This window comes from Morus notabilis, unplaced genomic scaffold (genome assembly GCF_000414095.1).
Source record: "Morus notabilis unplaced genomic scaffold, ASM41409v2 Scaffold2021, whole genome shotgun sequence".
Taxonomy (NCBI): Eukaryota; Viridiplantae; Streptophyta; class Magnoliopsida; order Rosales; family Moraceae; genus Morus; species Morus notabilis.
This window is the reverse complement of record NW_010363371.1, coordinates 13,523-34,880: the sequence shown is the minus strand read 5'-3', so window position 1 is coordinate 34,880 and position 21,358 is coordinate 13,523. Positions and strand designations below refer to the sequence as shown.

Here is a 21,358-nt window from a genome sequence, read left to right as displayed (position 1 = left end):
TTCAAATCATGACTTTTTACTTATCATTATCGTGTCCAACTCACGTTGAAGAAATAAGCAATGAAATTCCTATTTTATACTCCACGTGGTAATTTTGAGAGCTTTTTACTGTAACATAAAAAATTAAATGTAATATTTTTTAAAAAATTTTAACCGTAAAAACTTAAAATTTAAAATTTAAATAGGTGAAATAAATAAGGCCTCAATCAGCAAACGTAAGTCCAAACAGGTGGGACGAACACACCAGATCGTCACTTCCCAAAAGATAATTTACCACCGAAAAAAGCGTAATTCCAGAAAACCCCCCAAATAAAGTCACCATCACCAAACCCAAAAAACAATAATCCAATCAACTATTTAAAGCCTTGTACAGACCCGACGAAGCTTCACTCTTTTGCCCCAAAACACTCCAGTCAAACTTAGCCCAAAAATGGAGCTCCGAAGATCTCTCTTGTTCTCTCTCTTCTTCCTCACTCTCTCCGTCCTCGTCATCTCCGACTCGGTAACCACTTCTTTCCCAAATTAATCTCATGTATTTCTCTCTCTTTCTTGAAACTCTGATAAGTCGTTTTTTCTTTCTTTTGTTTTGTTTTTTTTCTTTTTTTTTTTTTGGCAGGATCCGGATTGCGTGTACACGATCTACGTTAGGACCGGATCGGTCATAAAGGGAGGGACGGACTCGAAGATCAGCGCGCAGCTCTTCTCATCGGACGGCTACGGGATCTTGATCAAGGATCTGGAGAAGTGGGGAGGGCTGATGGGGCCCGACTACAACTACTTCGAGAGGGGCAATCTCGACATTTTCAGCGGCCGGGGACCGTGCTTGGAGGAGCCGATATGCAAGCTGAACCTGACTTCCGACGGGTCTGGGCCCCACCACGGGTGGTACGTCAACTACGTGGAGATCACCTCTACTGGGGTCCACATCCCCTGCCACCAGCAGCAGTTCGAGATCGAGCAGTGGCTCGCCAGCGATACGTCGCCGTATGAGCTAACGGCGATCAGGGACTACTGCCCCAAGCGCGGCGGCGGCGGCGGCGGCGACAACGGCGTTAGACACCAGGTTAAGACCGCTTCGCTACCCCAGATTGGTCGTTTGAGTTCTGTTGTCGTTTAAGGGGAGTACTTAATTGCGTTGTGTGTCGTTTTTGGGGAGGAAATAAAGAGAAAGGGGTATTTGGATGTGGAGTTAGATGAGATTTGAAAGGCTGTATTATTTTAGCGGTTTGTTGTACTCCTTTGGTATATTATTGTATTGATTAAAGTTGTGCCTTGGCTGGGGAAAAAAATAGTGGGCTTTGTTGTATTAAATTGCACCTATATAAGCGGATTATTCGGGTCTTTGAGAATAATGGACCTTTTTTTTTCATTTTTAAGTAAATGTTTTGGCTTTTTTTCTTGGGATAATAGTTAATTTTTTTAATAGTTAAATCTACGTATTTTTATATAATTTTATGTAAATTTAACGGACAAAAAATTTAATTTATTAGTATACATATACAGTATATTGACTTATTAGTATATAGTATATTAATCAAAAAATGTTTTTTTTTTTTTTTTTGAGTGAAACATATGGACAGTTTTGGATGTGCTTGAACATTAGACTTTTTTTATGAAAAATGAAAATTGGAGTTGTTCGAATTAGGTGGGTGTAGGGTATAGTGGATTAAATATTTTCACATTTTGAATTTGTGGTCGCTATCTTTAACTTGGCATTAAATTGTATTAAATGATGTGCATGTATGTCATAGCTCATAGGTGGAGTTCTTGAGAGGTTTTTTTTTTGGCAAAAAAAAAAAAAAAAAAAAGCTTCTACAAACATGGAGCTCATGGAAAGGTAACTGGCGGTGATGGAGGTGCGAGGAGGCGAGCAGTGAAATCACCCAGGGTTGTTCTTTTACATTTTTAAGTTATGGTGACTTGAGTGATGATCTTGAGTTGAGTTTGAATTATAACTTGAGTTGAAGTTGTAACTTGAGTTTATATTTGGATGTGCATATTTGAGTTATGATTTGAATTGAAAATCTTTTTGAGTTTATGTTTGGTTGAGTTAAAACTTAAATTTGTATTTAAATAGTATTTTAATAAAAACTCAATGGTTATGAAAAATTTTAATAGGGTATATGGGTGATGTTTTATTCGTCTTTTTGTTGTGAAAGTATAGGAAAAAAAATCATCTCGATCGGAATTAAAACAAAAAAGTTATGATATTTTTAAAAATAAAAAAAATATTGTTCATTAACTTGAGCTCGAGTTTATTAACTCAAGTTGAAAGGAAAATTTAGGGGCTGTTCTTTTGTCGTTTTTGAGTTAGGTGATTTGAGTGTAGATTTTGAGTTATAACTTGAGTTGAAGTTGTAACTTGAGTTTGTGTTTGATTGTGTACATTTGAGTTATGATTTGAGATAAGAATCTTTTTGAGTTTGTGTTTTAAGTGAGTCAAAACTTGAATTTGTATTTAGATAGTATTTTAATAAAAACTCAATGCTGATGGAAAATTTTAATAGGGTATATGAGTGGGGTTTTATTCGTCTTTTCGTTGTCAACGCATAGAAAAAAAATCTTCTCAATCAGAATTAAAACGAAAAAGTTATAACATTTTTAAGAATAGAAAAAATATTGTTCATTAATTTGAGTTCGAGTTTCTGAACTCGAGTTGAAGAGGAAACTTGAACTCGAGTTTTAGTCTCAAACTCGAGTTTAAACTTAAAAGAACATGAGCTTAAATAAAGTTATAACTCGAGTTGCTGTTTTGAGTTTTTGACTCAAAAAATGGGTTGCCGAACAGCCCATTAAACTCAAGTTTAGCCATAAACTCGAGTTTAAACTTGAGTGCAAACTTAAGTTCAAACTTGAGTTTTACAAAAGAATATAAATTTAAATAAAATTATAACTCGAGTTTAAATTTTTTTTGAGTTTTGCTCTAAAAGAATAACCCCTCAGTGTCACTATCTGAAACGAGGGACGTAACTAATTAAAGTTAAATGTAAAATAAATCTGGATTTAAATAATCTAAACCCTGAAAACATAAAGAATCTCGATAATAATAATAACAATATAATAATAAGTCACTGCCTTACAACAGCTTTTAGGTTTTAAATATTTCACAATTTCTTTTCCTCAAAAACAGTATAATTACATTTGATAGTTGGTTTAGTACAAGTAATGTGATTGTTGAAATTGTCTTGTCCACATCGAATTCTCTAGTGATGGCTCCTTATGAAATTTAATAGTATCAGAGCACGGTTTCAGATTCTTCTAGAACTGAAATTGTGCGTAAATGATTTTACAATCAAAAGACATTTTAGTACATATTTCAGTACCTATGAAAAACTGAAATTTTAGAAATGTCGTTGATATTTACGTTCATGGTGACAATATTAAGGGTGGCCTCGCAATGTGAATGTCACGGTGGAGGAGCTTGGGCACGACCATGATGGGTGCGTATGAAATGGAGAATCAATCTCCTTTTAATTAGGGGTGTAAGAAATGAGCTCTAATCTAACGAGTCCGCCCGAATCGATCCAACCCTACCCAAAAATAGTGGGGATCTTTTAATTTTTTTTGGTTGTAAATATGCCGAACCCGTAATGTGCGGGTAGGGTGTCGGGCCAGATTCCACTTCCTCACTTCCTCCGTCGTTTCTCACTTCTTCATTTTCTTCAATCTCAGACTCAAAGAGTCAGAGTTCTCTTCTTCTTCTCACACCTTTAGGAGGTTCTCAGTTCTCACTTCCTCCGCCGATTCTTAGTTCTCACTTCCTCACTTCCATCGCCGAACGTCTAGTGGGTCTTCCTCGGCTGCGTCGGCATCGGAAAAGGCACCTACCCCAGCCTCCTCGACATCCCCCACATGGCCACCGGTGATCTCATCCGCGAAGAGCTCACCATGTTCAAGCCCAAACCGACCAAGCCGGCCAACCCGGTCAACCCAGCCTACCTAAGATAACCCTAAGGGTTACTGGTTTGTGGGCTCAAGGGGGCGTTGTGGCCCAAATTTTTCTCAACCCACAGTGTGCGGCTTGACCCAATTTCAAGCCCAACCCTGAGCCTACCTGGCTGATTTACACCCCCCTACTTCCAATAGGGGTAAGGTAGGGCTAATGATGGCTGACAATGAGGATGTGAGGCACACGTTTTTTTTTTCGTGTTAGAGACACTTAAATAGTTTATTATTTATCGGATAACGAAAAAGTCATTTATCCAACTATTTAAGAATTTTTTAATATATTTTAAAAATGTTTTTTTTAAACAAATTTTAGTTGAAATAATACTCGTTTTTAATTTTAAACACATAAAAAGATCTATAACTGTATATTAAAATAATACAATTTAGCATTTAAAAAAAATGTGTTAAGATAAATTTTGATATGAATTATATAGAAAAGAATTAAATAGAAACACATTTAAAGAAAATTATTTTAACCATTGACCAAAAAAAAAAAAAATAGGTACATATGCTGAAAAAATTACTTTCACAGGGGTAAAGTAATAAGAAAAAATATATTAAAAAACACACCTAAAAAATTAAAATGTAAAAAAAGTTAACAAAAAAATATTTGAAAAAAGTTTTAAAAATAAAGCTAAAAAAGTAAAGGAAGAAAAAAAAAGAGTGGGAGTATTAGGAGAAAAGAGCCTTGGCTCTTTTATACAGAGAGATGGAGACATTTCAAAAATTTGGGGGTGTTTTCGTACAAAAGAAACGAACAGGGACCAAGTTGTTATTTATTAAACAATATAAGGACAATTTATGCTAAAAGCTTTTTTTTTTTTATTATTTGTCTCTATTGAAAATTTATTCTTTTTGCTTATCATAATGAAATTAATCATTTACTTTGTCTTAGTGGTAGTGAATGGTGATCTAATTATTATTATTATTATTATTTTGAATGATAAAACCTCCATTTTAAGTACTGCATTTCTATATTTTTAGAATTTGAACAATGTTGTAACTTACATCCAAAAACCACCTGTAAACTCTCTACCAAAGAGAACTTGAACAATGTTTTAATTACCTGAGTTTTATGTAATCATTTGAAATGATGTTATCAAGTAATGGTTTGAGCACTATTTTTTTTTTTTTTTCCCTTAAGAAACACAAAAATTATGTCATTTTAAGCATCAATCGGTTAATGAAAATACACGTTTTTTTTATTTAGAAATTATGTTAAAGTGAATTTACGACAAGCCGACTCCATCATCACAATTTTTGGCTAATCTGCCATAGTCGGATCATTCAGAGAGGCTCATGAAGTCAGGATGTAAGCCCCACATGAACTTTTGCAATATATCATTAAGGAAAAGAAAAAAAGAAAAGAAGAAAAGTTTGAAAAGTTAATACTTACCATCCTCAGGTGTGGTAATATACATGGTGAAATTATTGAAACATTCTTTCATGCCCGTGATAACTTTTTTTTTTTCAGTTTTAGGACCTAATACAAATATATCAGTTTGAAAAGAAACCCCAATAGAAAAATATTTTCACGCAGCATCCATAAAATCCTCATTATTTTTTTTTTCACTAACGCCTCTAAAGTTGGATGAAAACAAAGATGGGAGAATATTAGCAAAGAAATATTCGTGTAATTCATATTATATCTTGGAAGGGGAAAGAAGTTTTGACCCGACTGTATGAAATTAAATTATTAAAGTAAATTATTATGATATCTTGTGGTTTTCAAAACTTTATCAAATACGCACATGCATATTATGATAATTCTATATTTCTATTGGGATAATATCAAATCCAAAAATGATTCATCCAAGTACCTTTAACATTTCTTTGAGACGGAAATGTCCTTTCTGTCCCCTTTAGTCTAGAAAAACAAGTAAAAAAGTATGGTTTTTTAGGAGAAGGATAATTTCAAAAGTTGGACAAGTTTGATGGTTTTTTAGGAGAAGAATAATTTCAAAAGTTGGACAAGTTTGGCTAATTTCAAAAGTTGGACAAGTTTGATGTGGGAAATATCTTGGAGATGCGTTAAAATTTCATAATCACAACCCTTTGGTGGCTTCTGAAAAAAGGGGAGTCCATTATTATCACACTTGTCCAATTATCACGTTTTTCTTTTCTTTTTTGCTTGGAAAAGGCAAATGAAACGGTGCTTTAATCATAAGCAAAATTCAATGCCATGAATTCCACGTTGCGTTTGAATGGAAAACGTAAGATTTATATTGTGCCGCAAAAAAGATTGGCAACATATAACGCTACGCTACCATACCAGAGTTGGACACTAATTTTGGGTTCTCTTCAGTTCCTTTAATACTGCATCCGCTAGTTCATCCTCATTATACTCTACTCCGAAGCATCTCACAATTTCCATGTTCGGATTCAAAAGATACCTGCTTATGTTAACAAAGATTGTGATAAACCCGAAAATAGAGAAGTGAAAAGAAAAAAAAAAATAGCTTCTTGTGCTTACATGTTGTGAGAAGATTCCACAAGATAATCATCCCCCTCCTCTTCAACCTTCTTAAAATAAATGCGGTGCTCTTGTGCCATCTGCCTTACAGCTGAAACAGGTCCAGTTAAACCTGTGATTCTCGGGTCAAATTCTGAAAATGCAAAAAGAAGGATTAGCCATTCCATATCCATCAAAATGTTTAGTGGACGTTTGGTTCATGTATTCAGAATCATGATTCAAAATCATTTTTGTTTTACGCGTGTTTTTTATGAGAGAAAATCACTGTAGAGAACCATAAATCATGATTCAGATCAGTGACGAATACAGAAAACAAACATCCTCTTGGCTTTTACATAAAACAAACATCTCAAAGATTATTCAGTCGTTGGGAAGGCCTAACCTTTAAGGTAAGCACGGAGTTGCGATGGTGTATCACGCTGAGGGTCGATTGTAACAAACACCGGTAGGACCTTAATAGTGTGTTTTGCCTCTTGCTCCAAGTAAAATAATACAATGTGAGAAGTAAGCCTTAGTTAAAGCCCACGCCATGTCATTTTCTCCATTTCCTATTCCATGCCCATCCAATAATATCATGCCACTTGAATTAAAATATTTTAACTGACATGATATTTTAATTTATATGGCATGATATTTAATTGAAATGGCATTTTACTTAACATGACATGATATTATTGGAGGGGCATAAAAACAAACAGAAAGAAGGGGATGCGGAATCAAATTCGTAAAATTAAGCGAAATTAAGGTTGAATTAAGTGGCAAACCTAGTTTATCTATGGCCTTGGCCATAACCTGGACTTGCTCCGGGCCTACATCAGGAGAAGATGTATATCCAAAGTAAAGGAGAACCCATTTTCCGCGAAGGTTCCTCTCAGTAATTGTCTGATTCTCTGTATCTATTAAAGTGAATGGGCCACCAATTATAGGACCCTTGACAAAATTTCCACTAGACTTGTTACCCTGCCCTGATCCAGCAGAAGGAAAATAAGGTGAGAATCAAATTGGGTTTAAAACATATAATCTTTCATTAAGAGGTTATCTGGACGGGTCGAATTTTGACAACAGAATGGAGGTTAGCTAGGCACTTGATGTTGACTTTCAATTGCAACCAGCAGGCAACAGTCTAATGAATAACTATATATTGCTATCAATAATTTCACATAACAAATTATTCAAATTATGAGAATGCAATGATCCACAAATCTAAAATCCATTCTTTGGCTGCAAACCATAAAGCATCATATATGACAAGGAAGAAGAGGGAAAAACATTATGAGAGGGTTCTTGAATCCCCAAATACTTATATGGGGTGCCATGATCCTACTGTATGTTATGAGGAGTCAATATATCCTGATTCAAATCCTGTCACAATTATTGCCATGGGTCACAACACAGGAAACAAATTCATGACAATAATTCATGTGGGCAATATAAGCTGAAAGCACAGAAACAGTCATTGAACTGGATGGCTTGCAATGGATCTGATCCGTTCAGATTCCACAGATCCAGAAGATTTGATCCTGTCTGACCCAACCCCAGAATCTTGGAATGGCTGTAACGCATGTTTTGGAGAGTAGAACTGGGAGAGGTGGAGTCGGGCATGAACAACTTCAGGCACAACTTTTTATCAATGCCCCTGCCCCAATCCTTTAAGGGAGTCGACTACTTGTGCAAAAAAGCTCACTATGTGGAAGCACGTCTTAGAAACAGTGGTATCCTAGAAAGTATTTGAAGGTTGGCTCACTTGGTTTTTAATAATCGTCAATGGCTTCAAATGCCGCGACAAGGACGTGACAAGTTGCCTTCAAAGCTAGATTGATATCGTAGAAAAATGAAGTGCACTGAAACCTTCCAACAGTCTATCTAACTTCTGAAATAAGCCATTTCACACATCTATGATTGATTATGAAATATCATTTCGACTTGGTAATGTGTGATTCTTAACCGGGTTAACTAGGCTGCATATTCACATGCATGGAAAACTCTTGTTTAAGCTTTAGACAGCATGGGCACAAAAACAGAACTCCATCATACAGAAGAGCAAGCACATTTATTTAAGAAGCAAATTGATTTCTTGGACTTTTCCCGAGCTCACTTCTGGCTTACAACGGGCTGTTTTCATCCCTCTTTGTTATCAATCCTTCGAATTTCACTGCCATTCCAAGCTGACGAAGCTCAAGAATTGGTCCTCCCCCTAACGTGGGCCAAGGCACCAATCATGCCAAAGCCTCCTGCTAAGCAAATTACTCCACTAGCTACACTAGCATTGCCGCATCACGAGAACCATCAATAGCAGTAAAGGCACTTGAACAGGAGCAAGTTGCCTTGAAGAAACGGGCAGAAGGGTTGTGAAGGCTAACCAAACAAAGGCCGTGAAATATAAAACTTCTTGAGAAAGGAAAGAAAAGTGAAGCCAAGGGAACAACAAAATCCCAATGAACACTTTCTTCTTTTGAAGATTAAAATAATACTGAGAGGTCACAGCACTAGTCATACTAGTTACGCATATGCACAGTCACTAGCCATAAGAGGTCTCACAAAATAAGTTTTTTGGTTTGATAGTCACAGTTTAACATGATATATCAAGATCAAAATCTTCTCATTGCTGATTGTGAACAAACATATTATCATCTGTCACTCTAGCTTAGTTGGGTATTGTTGTGCTTCAGACAAAAGTTCTACTTTTACTTTGTGTAAGTTCAAAATCCTCTTGGATACTTCTTATGAAACACACAACTTGCATCATTTTATGTACAAAGGACTTCTGGGGTCTCCAAAAACAATACTAAACAGGCTCTTTATTTTCACTTTCACATGGGCTTTTCACACTTGACAAAAAACTTAGACCATGTTAAACACTGACACCAAAACCTGATATCAACTTCCACAAAAATTCTAATCCTAATTACTGTGCAATTTTAATAAGCATGCTCATTCCACTTCCATGTAACCAGGGCTCATATTCCAAGTCTTCGCACTTGCGCTACCTAATTTGGCAGCCACACTACCAAGAGAACATGCCTCAACCTCATATCCAATAACTAGAAACTTACACTGAAGTAGGATAGAGTCAGATCATTAATCTCAAATTTGAAAGGCAGGATTTGTTGAAATGCACTGCTAACACTTGGAGTACACTTCACTCATGGAAGATTTATCAACAATACAATCAACAACAGTAACCTTTACTTACAGGAAATCATCATTTTTTCCTCTTTAATCATCATTATCCAAGCTAGTCTATATGAAGAATTCCCAGCTCACTCCATCCCAGATCCGACCATACCCTCACATCATTTCACCATGCGGTGGCATAACATAAACTGGGAATATATCCTTATTACAAAAAGGTGGTCTGAATTCATGGATAAATCATCAGCAACTAATATTCATTGGAGCATCTCCAACCCATAACACCAAAATGGTGTAAATTCATCTCCAACCCATTACACCATTTCTAACACCGAAAAGAATATTCCGTGTATGTTCAAAGCAAAAAAAAATAAAAAAGAAAAATGACATGGCGTTTGGTGTGGCGTGAATAATGGTTTTCTGTTCACCCCACACCATTCACACCAAAATGGCGTGCGTTAGAAGGCCAATTCCAACGCACACCATTTTGGTGTGCAAAAGTGGATATGACAGCGGAAATTAGCTCCAATCACACACCAATTTTCACAGCAATTTGCCATGAATGTGGATGGGGTAAATTCACAGCAATTTTCCATGAATGTGGATGGGGTAAACACTGGAAATGCAAATTTGCGTTTCCACTATTCACCCCACACCAAATCCTTGTCATTTTTATTTTTTTTCTTTTTTTAATTTGCAAAAAGGGCACCAAAAGAATATTTGTTTTCTATTGTTCCCAAATTTATTATTTTTCAACAAACTTTTTCTCCTTTTTGCTACAAAAAAGGAAAAAACTTTCTTTTGAGTCCCACATTGTTAATTTTGTATTATGGTTAATTTAATATGGAGAAAAATTAATACGTAAATAATACAAACCGAAAAATATTGTATGTGGGCATAATTTGTAAAATAGATAAATAGTAGGGAATTAGTAAAAGGGAATATAAAAGGAGATAAAAAGGAATGTACATGAACATTCTTTTTGGTGTTAGAATTGGTGAAATGGATTGGAGATTAATTTACTGTTTGATGTGACAATTACACCATTTTGGTGTTAAGGGTTGGACATGCTTAAGTCTGTCTTGAAGAAACTGTTGACGGTGAAATTTCGTCAACAGAAATACGCCGGATCACCCTCTGGGTATCCCGTGGGGTTACCGGCTAGAAATTAGCTGTATATTTGAAATTATGTTATAAAGTGTTTATTATATTTTTAGAAGCATGAGAATAATGCTTGAATGAGAGGACACCCAAAATTTATAGTGGTTCACTCTGTTAATGAAGAGCTACATCCACTTGTATATTGTATTTCTTTTGGGCTCTTTTTGGATTACATAGAATCAGTTCTCTATTCTCTGATTACATATGAAAAATAGCCAAAAATACTCTCCTCTTTCATTCAGGGCCTTACCCCTTTTATAGCCTAGAGATTACTTCATGGGTGGTTTTTCTTGGTAGGCTCATCCACTTGAGTGGCCTACTAGCCTGTGAGCCCAGACCCATAGCCTGTCACAACCTTTTTCACTGTTCACTCATCCACTTTGTCCCCTATTGCGGCTATGCACATCCCCTTTTAATCATCCACCGTCCATTAAAGGGTGGTTTATGGGCTTGTAATTAATGCCTGCATTACTGACATTCTTCAAACCCAGACGTAACTCATTTGTCCACTCAGGGGCCTTTCTGGAGAAGTGGACCCATGTTTATACGGTCGGCTTCCTATGAGGCCTCTCCTCCTTAGAAGGGTCGGCCGTCTGGAGGCCTCTCCTCCTTGGAAAGGTCGAGCGTTTGGAGGCCTCTCCTCCTTGGAATGGTCGGCCTCATGAATGGCCCTTGGGGCTCTTGGCAGGTTTAAAAACCTTCTTCATGGAGGCCTCTCCTCATTGGAGGGATCGGCCTCGTAGATGCCCCTTGGGGCTCTTGGCAGGTTTAAGAACCTTCTTCATGCAGGCTTCTCCTCTTTTGAGGGATCGGCCTTATAGATGCCCCTTTGAGCTCTTGGCAGGTTTAAGAACCTTCTTCATGGAGGCCTCTCCCCCTTGGAGGGGTTGGCCTCGTGGATGCCCCTTGGGGCTCTTGACAGGTTTAATAACCTTCTTCAGGGAGGCCTCTCCTCCTTGAAGGGTACGGCCTCGTGGATGCAGGTTTAAGAACCTTCTCAGGGAGGCCTCTCCTCCTTGGAGGGGGCGGCCTCATGGATGTCCATTAAGACTCTTGAAAGGTTTAAAAACCTTCTTTATGGAAGTCTCTCCTCCTTGGAGAGGTCATGGATGCCCCTTGGGGCTCTGGCAGGTTTAAAAACCATCTTCATTGAGGCCTCTCCTCCTTGGAGAGGTCGGCCTCATGGATGCCCATTGGGGCTCTTGGCAGGTTCAAGAACCTTCTTCATGGAGGCCTCTCCTCCTTGGAGGGTTCAGCCTCATGGATGCAGGTTTAAGAACCTTCTTTATGGAGGCATCCTCTCCTTGGAGGGGTCGGCCTCGTGGATGCCCCTTGGGGCTCTAGGCATGTTTAAGAACCTTCTTTATGGAGGCCTCTCCAACTTAGAGGGGTCGGCCTCGTGGATGACCCTTAGGGCTCATGGCAGGTTTAACAACCTTCTTCATGTATGCCTCTCCTCCTTGGACGGGTCAGCCTAATTGATGCAAGTTTAAGAACCTTCTTTATGGAGGCCTCTCCTCCTTGGAGGAATCGGCCTCATTGATGCGGGTTTGAAAACCTTTTTCATGGAGGTCTCTCCTCCTTAGAGGGGGCGGCCTCATGGATGCCCCTTGGTGCTCTTGGCAGGTTTAAAAACCTTCTTTATGGAGGCCTCTCCTCCTTGGAAGGGTCGGCCTCGTGGATGCCCCATGGGGCTCTTGGCAGGTTTAAGAACCTTTTTTACGGAGGCCTCTCCTCCTTGGAGGGGTCAACATCGTGGATGCCCTTTGGGGCTCTTGGCAGGTTTAAGAACCTTATTCATGGAGGCCTCTCCTCCTTGGAGGGGTCGGCCTCGTGGATGCCCCTTGTGGCTCTTGGCAGGTTTAAGAACCTTCTTTATGGAGTTCTCTCCTCGTTGGAGGGGTCGGACTCAGAGATGCCCCTTGGGGCTCTTGTCAGGTTTAAAAACCTTGTTCATGGAGGCCTCTCTTCCTTGGAGGGGTCGGCGTCGTGGATGCCCCTTGGGGCTCTTGGCAGGTTTAAAAACCTTCTTCATGAAGGCCTCTCCTCCTTGGAGGGGTCGGCCTCTGGATGCCCCTTAGGGCTCTTGGCAGATTTGAGAACCTTATTCATGAAGGCCTCTCCTCCTTGGAGGGTCGGCCTCCTGAATGCCCCTTGGGGTACTTGGCAGGTTTAAGAACATTGTGCATGGAAGACTCTACTCCTTAGAGGGTCGGCCTCATGGATGCCCCTTGCGGCTCTTGGCAAGTTTAAGAACCTTATTCATGGATGCCTCTCCTCCTTGGAGGGGTCGGCCTCATGAATGCAGGTTTAAGAACCTTCTTCATGAAGACCTCTCCACTTTGGAGAGGGCAGCTTCATGTATGCCCCTTGGGACTCTTGACAAGTTTAAGAAGCTTCTTTATGGAGGGCTCACCTCCTTGGAGGGGTCGGCCTCGTGGATACCACTTGGAGCTCTTGGCAGGTTTAAGAACCATCTTTATGGAGGACTCTCCTCCTTGGAGGGGTCAGCCTCATGGATGCCCCTTAGGGCTCTTGGAATGTTTAAGAACCTTTTTCATGTAGACCTCTGCTCCTTGGAGGGGTCGGCCTCATGGATGCCCCTGGTGGCCCTTGGCAGGTTTAAGATCCTTTTTCATAGAGGCCTCTCCCCATTGGAGGGGTCGGGCTTATGGATGCCCCTTGAAGCTCACGGCAGGTTTAAGAACCTTATTTATGAAGGCATCTCCTCCTTGGAGGGATCGGCCTCATGAATGCAGGTTTGAGAACCTTTTTCTTGAAAGTCTCAACTCTTTGGAGGGGGCGGCCTCGTGGATCCCCCTTGGGACTCTTAGCAGGTTTAAGAACCTTCTTCATGGAAGTGTCTACTCCTTGGAGGGGTCGGCCTCATGGATGCCCCTTGGGGCTCTTGACAAGTTTAAGAACCTTATTCATGGAGGCCACTCCTCCTTTGATGGGTCGGCCTTATGGATGCCCCTTGGGGCTCTTGGCAGGTTTAAGAACCTTATTCATGGATGCCTCTCCTCCTTGGAGGGGTTGGCCTCATGAATACCCCTTGGGGCTCTTGTCAGGTTTAAGAACCTTCTTCATAGAGACCACTCTTCCTTGGAGGGGTCGGCCTCATGAATGCAGGTTTCAGAACTTTCTTCATAGAAGTCTCTACTTCTTGGAGAGGGCGGCCTCATAAATGTCCCTTGAGGCTCTTGGCAGGTTTAAGAACTTTTTTCATGGATGCCTCAACTCCTTGGAGGGGGCGGCCTCATGTATGCCTTTTGAGGCTCTTGGCAAGTTGATGAACTTTTTTCATGGATGCCTCTCCTCCTTAGAGGGGTCGTCCTCATGGATGCCTATTGTGGCTCTTGGTAGGTTTAAGAACCTTATTAATGGAGGCCTCTCCTCCTTTGAGGCGTCGACCTCATGGATCAGGTTGAAGAATCTTCTTCATGGAGGCCTCTCCTCCTTAGAGTCTTTATGGAGGCCTTTCCTACTTAGAGGGGTCGGCCTCATAGATGCCCCTTGGAGCTCTTGACAAGTTTAAGAACCTTTTTTTATGGATGTCTCTCCTCCTTGGAGGGGTCGGACTCATGGATGCAGGTTTAAGAACCTTCTTCATGGAAGCCTCTCCTCCTTGGAAGAGGCGGCCTCATGGATGCCCCTTGGGGCTCTTGACAAGTTTAAGAAGCTTCTTTATGGAGGCCTCACCTCCTTGGAGGGGTCGGCCTCGTGGATGCCACTTAGGGCTCTTGGCAGGTTTAAGAACCATCTTCATGGAGGACTCTCCTCCTTGGAGGGGTCGGCCTCATGGATGCCCCTTAGGGCTCTTGGAAGGTTTAAGAACCTTTTTCATGGAGACCTCTGTTCCTTGGAGGGGTCGGCCTCATGGATGCCCCTTGTGGCTCTTGACAGGTTTAAGATCCTTTTTTATGGAGGCCTCTCCCCCTTGGAGGGGTCGGCCTTATGGATGCCCCTTGAGGCTCATGGCAGGTTTAAGAACCTTATTTATGAAGGCATCTCCTCCTTGGAGGGATCGGCCTCATGAATGCAGGTTTGAGAACCTTTTTCATGAAAGTCGCAACTCCTTGGAAGGGGCGGCCTCGTGGATGCCCCTTGGAGCTCTTAGCAAGTTTAAGAACCTTCTTCATGGAGGTGTCTACTCCTTGGAGGGGTCGGCCTTATGGATGCCCCTTGGGGCTCTTGACAAGTTTAAGAACCTTATTCATAGAGGCCACTCCTTCTTTGATGGGTCGGCCTTATGGATGCCCCTTGGGGCTCTTGACAAGTTTAAGAACCTTATTCATAGAGGCCACTCCTTCTTTGATGGGTCGGCCTTATGGATGCCCCTTAGGGCTCTTGACAGGTTTAAGAACCTTATTAATGGATGCCTCTCCTCCTTGGAGGGGTCGGCCTAATGGATGCAGGTTTCAGAACTTTCTTCATAGAAGTCTCTACTTCTTGGAGGGGGCGGCCTCATGGATGTCCCTTGGGGCTCTTGGCAGGTTTAAGAACTTTTTCCATAGATGCCTCTCCTCCTTGGAGGGGGCGACCTCGTGTATGCCTTTTGAGGCTCTTGGAAAGTTTATGAACATTTTCCATGGATGCCTCTCCTCCTTAGAGGGTTCGTCCTCATGGATGCCTATTGGGGCTCTTGGCAGGTTTAAAAACCTTATTAATACAGGCCTCTCCTCCTTGGAGGGGTCGACCTCATGGATCAGGTTTAAGAACTTTCTTCATGGAAGCCTCTCATCCTTGGAGGGGGCGGCCTCATGGATGCCTTTTAGAGCTCTTGACAGGTTTTAGCACCTTCTTTATGGAGGCCTTTTCTCCTTGGAGGGGTCGGCCTCATAGATGCCCCTTGGGACTCTTGACAGGTTTAAGAACCTTTTTCATGGAGGTCTCTCCTCCTTTGAGGGGTCGGACTCACGGATGCAGGTTTAAGAACCTTCTTCATGGAAGTCTCTCCTCCTTGGAAGGGGCGGCCTCATGGATGCCCCTTGAGGCTCTTGGCAGGTTTAAGAACCTTGTTCATGGAGGCCTCTCCTCCATGGAGTGGTCGGCCTCGTGGATGCCCCTTGGAGCTCTTGGCATGTTTAAAAACCTTCTTCATGGAGGACTCTCCTCCTTTAAGGGGTCGGCCTTATGGATGCCCCTTGGGGCTCTTCACAGGTTTAAGAACCTTTTTCATAGAAGTCTCTCCTCCTTGGAGAGGGCAGCCTCACGGATGCCCCTTGGGGCTCTTGGCAGGTTTAAAAACTTTTTTTATGGAGGCCTCTCCTCCTTGGAGGGGTTGGCCTCATGGATGCCCCTTGAGGCTCTTGGCAGGTTTAAGAACCTTCTTCATGAATGCCTCTCCTCCTTGGAAGGGTCGGCCTCGTGGATGCCCCTTGGGGCTCTTGGCAGGTTTAAGAACCTTATTCATGGAAGCCTCTCCTCCTTGGAGGGGTCGGCCTCATGAATGCAGGTTTAAGAACCTTCTTCATAGAGGCATCTCTTCCTTGGAGAGGACGGCCTCATGGATGCCCTTTTGGGGCTCTTGGCAAGTTTAAGAACCTTCTTTATGGAGGCCCCACCTCCTTGGAGGGGTCGGCCTCGTGGATGCCCCTTGGGGCTCTTGGCAAGTTTAAGAACCTTTTTCAGGGAAGACTCTCATCCTGAGAGGGGTCGGCCTCATGAATGCCCCTTGGGGCTGTTGACAGGTTTAAGAGCCTTATTAATGGATGTCTCTCCTCCTTAGAGGGGTCGGCCTCATGAATACAGGTTTAAAAACCTTCTTCATGGAGGCCTCTCCTCCTTAGAGAGGGCGGCCTCATGGATGCCCCTTGGGGCTCTTAGCAAATTTAAGAACCTTCTGTATGGAGGCCTCACCTCCTTGGAGGGGTCGGCCTCGTGGATGCCCCTTGAGGCTCTTGACAGGTTTAAGAACCTTCTTCATAGAGGTCTCTCTTCCTTGAAAGGGTCGGCCTCATGGATGCGCCTTGGGGCTCTTGGCAGGTTTAAGAACCTTTTTCATGAAGACCTCTCCTCCTTGGAGGGGTCGACCTCATGGATCAGGTTTAAGAACCTTCTTCATGGAAGCCTCTCATCCTTGGAGGGGGTGGCCTCATGGATGCCTCTTAGAGCTCTTGACAGGTTTTAGCACCTTCTTTATGGAGGCATTTCCTCCTTGGAGGGGTCGGCCTCATAGATGCCCCTTGGGACTCTTGACAGGTTTAATAACCTTTTTCATGGAGGTCTTTCCTCCTTAAAAGGGTCGGCCTCATGGATGCAGGTTTAAGAACCTTGTTTATGGAGGCCTCTCCTTCTTGGAGGGGCGGCCTCATGGATGCCCCTTGGGGCTCTTTGCAGGTTTAGCAACCTCTTTTATGGAGGGCTCCTCTTCATGGAGGAGTCGGCCTCATGGATCCTTGGGGCTCTTGACAGGTTTAAGAACCTTCTTCATGGAGGCCTCTCCTCCTTAGAGGGGTCGGCCTTATGGATGCCCCTTGGGGCTCTTGGCAGGTTTAAGAACCTTCTTCATGGAGGTCTCTACTCCTTAGAGGGGGCGGCCTCATGGATGCCCCTTGGGGCTCTTGGCAGGTTTAAGAACCTTCTTCATAGAGGTCTCTCCTCATTTGAGGGGTCGGCCTCATGGATGCAGGTTTAAGAACCTTCTTCATGGAGGGCTCTCCTCCTTGGAGGGGGCGGCCTCATGGATGCCCCTTGGGGTTCTTGGCAGGTTTAAGAACCTTCTTTATGTAGGCCTCTCCTCCTTGGAAGGGTCGGCCATCTGGATGCTTCTCTTCCTTGGAAGGATCGGCCGTCTCTGACGTGGCAGCGCATATTTTCCCACACAATAGAAACCTTCTTAGTTTTATAACAACAGGAAGAAAATATGGAGTGTGACATTCTGAAAATTTACTACAGGTTCAAGCTTAGAGCTCCATAAAATACTAGCAGACACACACAATAATAAAGAAGCCAAATACATTGAGCTATGGAGCAGCAAAAGGCAAATTATCAACTTATGACAAACACCATGAAACAATCTTTCCATGCTGCCAAATTCTAGTAGTAAGTTCATTTGTTTCATTTGCATAAGCAAAACACAAGCAATCAAAATATTATCTTATACAGCTTTATTGTTATTTTTTTTGTCCACTTAGCATTTTGATATGAATTCTTTTTCAAGAATGTTCAAAAGATAAGTCTACGTGATAAAAATCCATACACAGTTACATAGCAATAAGGACCGGATCAATGCTATCAATTAATCAATAAGCATTCACGCTACAACTGGAAGAATAAAATCTTGTTCAAAAAGAGCATAAAGCATCTCAAGTAACCCTTTTTATATCACACATAACAAGAAGAAAGAATGGGTCCAAATTCACCATCTGAATAAATAAAGAGGTACAGTGAAAAGGAAAAGCTAAATTGACAAGGTAGCCCCTAAACCGGGATAGGTATAGAGAACGCTAATTCTACCCTTTTTTTTTCTTTTTAAAATCCAGAAATCACCCTAACCCACTTTGTGAGTCTTAGTTTCAAACTAGAGCTTTCCGTCAAACCCTACAATCTTTGGAAGGGGGGACACTATGACTTTTTTCATGCAAGCGCGCATGAGGTGGTTCGAACCCCAGACCTTGTGGGAGCAGGCCAAAGGCCTGACTATTCCAACCAACACCTCATGGGTAGAACCACTACTTCATATTCCAACTTCTAAGACGAGAAGTTAAAGTTGATACTAAAATGGTGGGTAATAAGTACCTTTTGGAATTGCTCTTCTCTCGTCATTATAATGAAATATAGCAGCCAGACCAACAAAACCTAGTAGAGCACCTGGCTGCAGAAAAGATGCACCAACAAAAATAAGAAGGATAAAAAAAACAAAATTATAAGCCTCTATCCAAGAATCTAATAAAAAAGTTGGACACTGCCGAATCTGTCACTTGAACTTTTCACAATTGGAAATTTAACGACTAAACTTTTAATTTTGGAAAACTACCACTGAACTTTATAAAGTGTTGGGAAGTACCCCCCAAACTGATGACAGCGGTGAAAACTTGGACAAAAAAAACCTCAAACACATTACATGAGGTCGTAAATGTTATGCTACACAATTTTCGAATGACAATGAGAGCACATCATGTCATGTTGATGAAAACGTTTCCTTTCAAATTTTAAAATTATTCATAGATTCGTAGGCACTCGGCACTCAGCAATATTTTATTAAATAGAAGGATAATTTGCCAGTTAAAAAGTTAGGAGATAAGTTGCAATTCAGTCAAATTCAGGGGACAAAAGTGCCAAAAACCCAAAGAACTTTCATGTTCCTTTGCATTACATTTTCGCATTAAAAGATATTGTGATAGCAATATGAAGCAGGAGATAAAGGAGGAAGGCAACATACAATGACATAAGTACCCCAAGATCGAGGAGCTTGTATATCTACATTCACTAAAGGATTACTCTCTGGCTTTCCATTACCATTTCTTGATGATTTACCATAGTTACATGACTGAATCCTCTTCGATGGACCAAACCTACAAGAGACTCAAGTTGTTTAATACACATTCATATATCATAATATCAATCAGAAGAACCATGAACGGACTTTCTGTAAATATTTTGCTACAGGGTATTTTTCAAATCATTAGTTCCAAAAACAAGGTTTTTTTTTTACCCAGTTCACAAATTCACTACCAATTTCAGTTTCTAACTAAAATGTGTTCATATATTAGCACAGAAATGAACAAAAAGACAGGTTAATGAATAGCTAAATCTAAAAATACAAGCAAAAATTAATCAAAAATAATGAAATAAATTAATAAGGCCAAGTGAAGAAATCTAAAACCACATATAATAAATCAAACGGGGTAAAGGAACAAGGAGAGCGGAAAGGGGTTACCTTCGAAGTAGACTGAAAGCCTCACTAGAGCGGCGTTTGGAGGAAAAGAAAGGAAACCGAGAAATGGGCATCGTGTGCTTGGGAAAACGGTCTCATGGGTTTCTCGGGAAAATGGTTCCTTTCAAGCAAAAATCCATGGGATCAGCTGCTAGAGCTTATTTCGCCTCCGGACATTGCCTTCTTCTCCAAGCTTATTTTATTTCCCTCTGCCTCTACTGTCTTTTTTTTTTTTTGTTTTTTGTTTTTTTTTTTTTGTTTTCCCTGCCTTTTCTGGGTATTAATATCGAACCCTTCCTTACGTACGAAACCCAAATGGCCCACTTAAAGTGGATTCTGCTTGGGTTCTCGATCTTGGCCCGGTTAATTAAGCCCATTCCAAATTTGTAATTATCGTTGGAAAAAAAAGTAAAAAATAGCACTCAATAAAAATAATTGTAACTCTATTTAAAAATAAATAATTATTTAAATAATAAATAAAAAATTAAAGGTCATAATGACACTTAATTATTTAGAATAATATAAATAATAAGTCTGCACAAAATCATATTAGAATAATATAAATAATAAGTATGTACAAAACCATAACAACCCTCATTTTTTTTCAACCATTCATCATATAAATTTCGTTTACAACACATTAACTAATGAGAAAAATAGACTGAAAACTTGTTTTGTTATTGGATTTTAGCATAAGAAGGTTTAATTAAGAAACTTGTCTCTGCTCGGTATTTTTTTTTTTTCCTTTTCTGATAGAAGATTAGCTAAAATTAGGATTATTGATGGACTTATATGTGTACTTATTAACTCATTAATGCAGATGTTTTCTGCATATACTGAATTGTCATTGTTAGGCATCTCTAATAGAATGTTAAATTAGTGTTTCAATGTTAAAGTTTAGCATTTGAGTAAGAAAATTACTCTTTAATGCAATGCTATTTTTTGTGTTAAACTTGTCATATTCTATATTCGGTGACAAATTTACCACCAAGTATTGCAAATGGGCAAATTTGACATTTAAATGCTATTAGTTGTTATGTTTACTTTTTATTTAATTACAATAACATTTGTACAATTAAATTATTTTAAAATTAAAAATTTTATTTTTGTAATGTCCAAAGTTTAATGATTAAGAAAAATTAGATTTAGAGTTTGAAATAATATTAGTATTGAAGCACAAATGAAAATAACATGTTAAATATGTCACACATTTTTTTATGCTAAATATGCAATTAGTATTATCATTTTGTATCGGAGATAATCTTTCGCTAATTAGTATTGTATTTAACAGGAACATGCTAAAAGGCACCAGAAATGTTTTATCACCATACAGAAAATAAGTTCACCCATTAAATAGGGTCAATTCTCTATTAATTGTGGTGCTCGATACCAAGGCATCTCTATAAGGATTTCCATTGTGTAGGTCAATCTCACCAAATTTGTGATAACAACTATTGAGCCGTGGGGGAGATATGATTAAATCTTACATGAAGCTTACAATAGTACTTCACTATCGCTATGCAACTATTCAGAAATGTGCGATGGATTTGAAAACGTAAAGAAAATGTCGTAACCATCGGTTCCTAAAAGGCAACAATCAAAAGGTTTTAAGAGCACGTTTAGTTCTAAGACTTGAAGTTGTAATTCTGATTTTACTCTCTAATGAAAAAATTAAATAACAAAAGCTTTTGTTAATAAGTTGTCGTACAAAATTTAAATTTAGAATTAAAGTCACTAATTTAAACATGTGAACTAAATAAGTC

General features: G+C 40.1%; 2 protein-coding genes across 2 annotated transcripts; one reads left to right on the top strand and one right to left on the bottom strand.

Moving 5' to 3' along the window:
* The first annotated feature begins 347 nt into the window (after positions 1 to 347).
* On the top strand, positions 348 to 1,381 carry LOC21387466 (PLAT domain-containing protein 1). The gene is made up of 2 exons (XM_010104275.2): positions 348 to 502; positions 617 to 1,381. Exons 1-2 carry the CDS (start codon positions 431 to 433, stop codon positions 1,115 to 1,117), a joined length of 573 nt encoding a protein of 190 aa, XP_010102577.1. The 5' UTR covers positions 348 to 430; the 3' UTR covers positions 1,118 to 1,381.
* Positions 1,382 to 5,643: 4,262 nt separating this feature from the next.
* Positions 5,644 to 19,833, bottom strand: LOC21387465 (protein SCO1 homolog 2, mitochondrial). The gene is made up of 7 exons (XM_024169596.1): positions 19,599 to 19,833; positions 19,101 to 19,233; positions 18,458 to 18,533; positions 7,186 to 7,386; positions 6,804 to 6,893; positions 6,422 to 6,554; positions 5,644 to 6,341 (listed from the first exon to the last, which is right to left on the bottom strand). Exons 1-7 carry the CDS (start codon positions 19,667 to 19,669, stop codon positions 6,233 to 6,235), a joined length of 813 nt encoding a protein of 270 aa, XP_024025364.1. The 5' UTR covers positions 19,670 to 19,833; the 3' UTR covers positions 5,644 to 6,232.
* Positions 19,834 to 21,358: the final 1,525 nt, after the last annotated feature.

What these genes read in the sequence shown, in the direction of transcription:
- LOC21387466 (XM_010104275.2), top strand. Translation starts at nt 431, where the DNA reads ATGGAGCTCCGAAGATCTCTCTTGTTCTCTCTCTTCTTCCTCACTCTC. An exon ending in TCCTCGTCATCTCCGACTCG is followed by an intron (nt 503 to 616) that starts GTAACCACTTCT and finishes TTTTTTTGGCAG; the next exon opens with GATCCGGATTGCGTGTACAC.
- LOC21387465 (XM_024169596.1), bottom strand. Translation starts at nt 19,669, where the DNA reads ATGCCCATTTCTCGGTTTCCTTTCTTTTCCTCCAAACGCCGCTCTAGT. An exon ending in CTTGGGGTACTTATGTCATT is followed by an intron (nt 18,534 to 19,100) that starts GTATGTTGCCTT and finishes TCTTTTCTGCAG; the next exon opens with CCAGGTGCTCTACTAGGTTT. An exon ending in ACTCCGTGCTTACCTTAAAG is followed by an intron (nt 6,555 to 6,803) that starts GTTAGGCCTTCC and finishes TTGCATTTTCAG; the next exon opens with AATTTGACCCGAGAATCACA.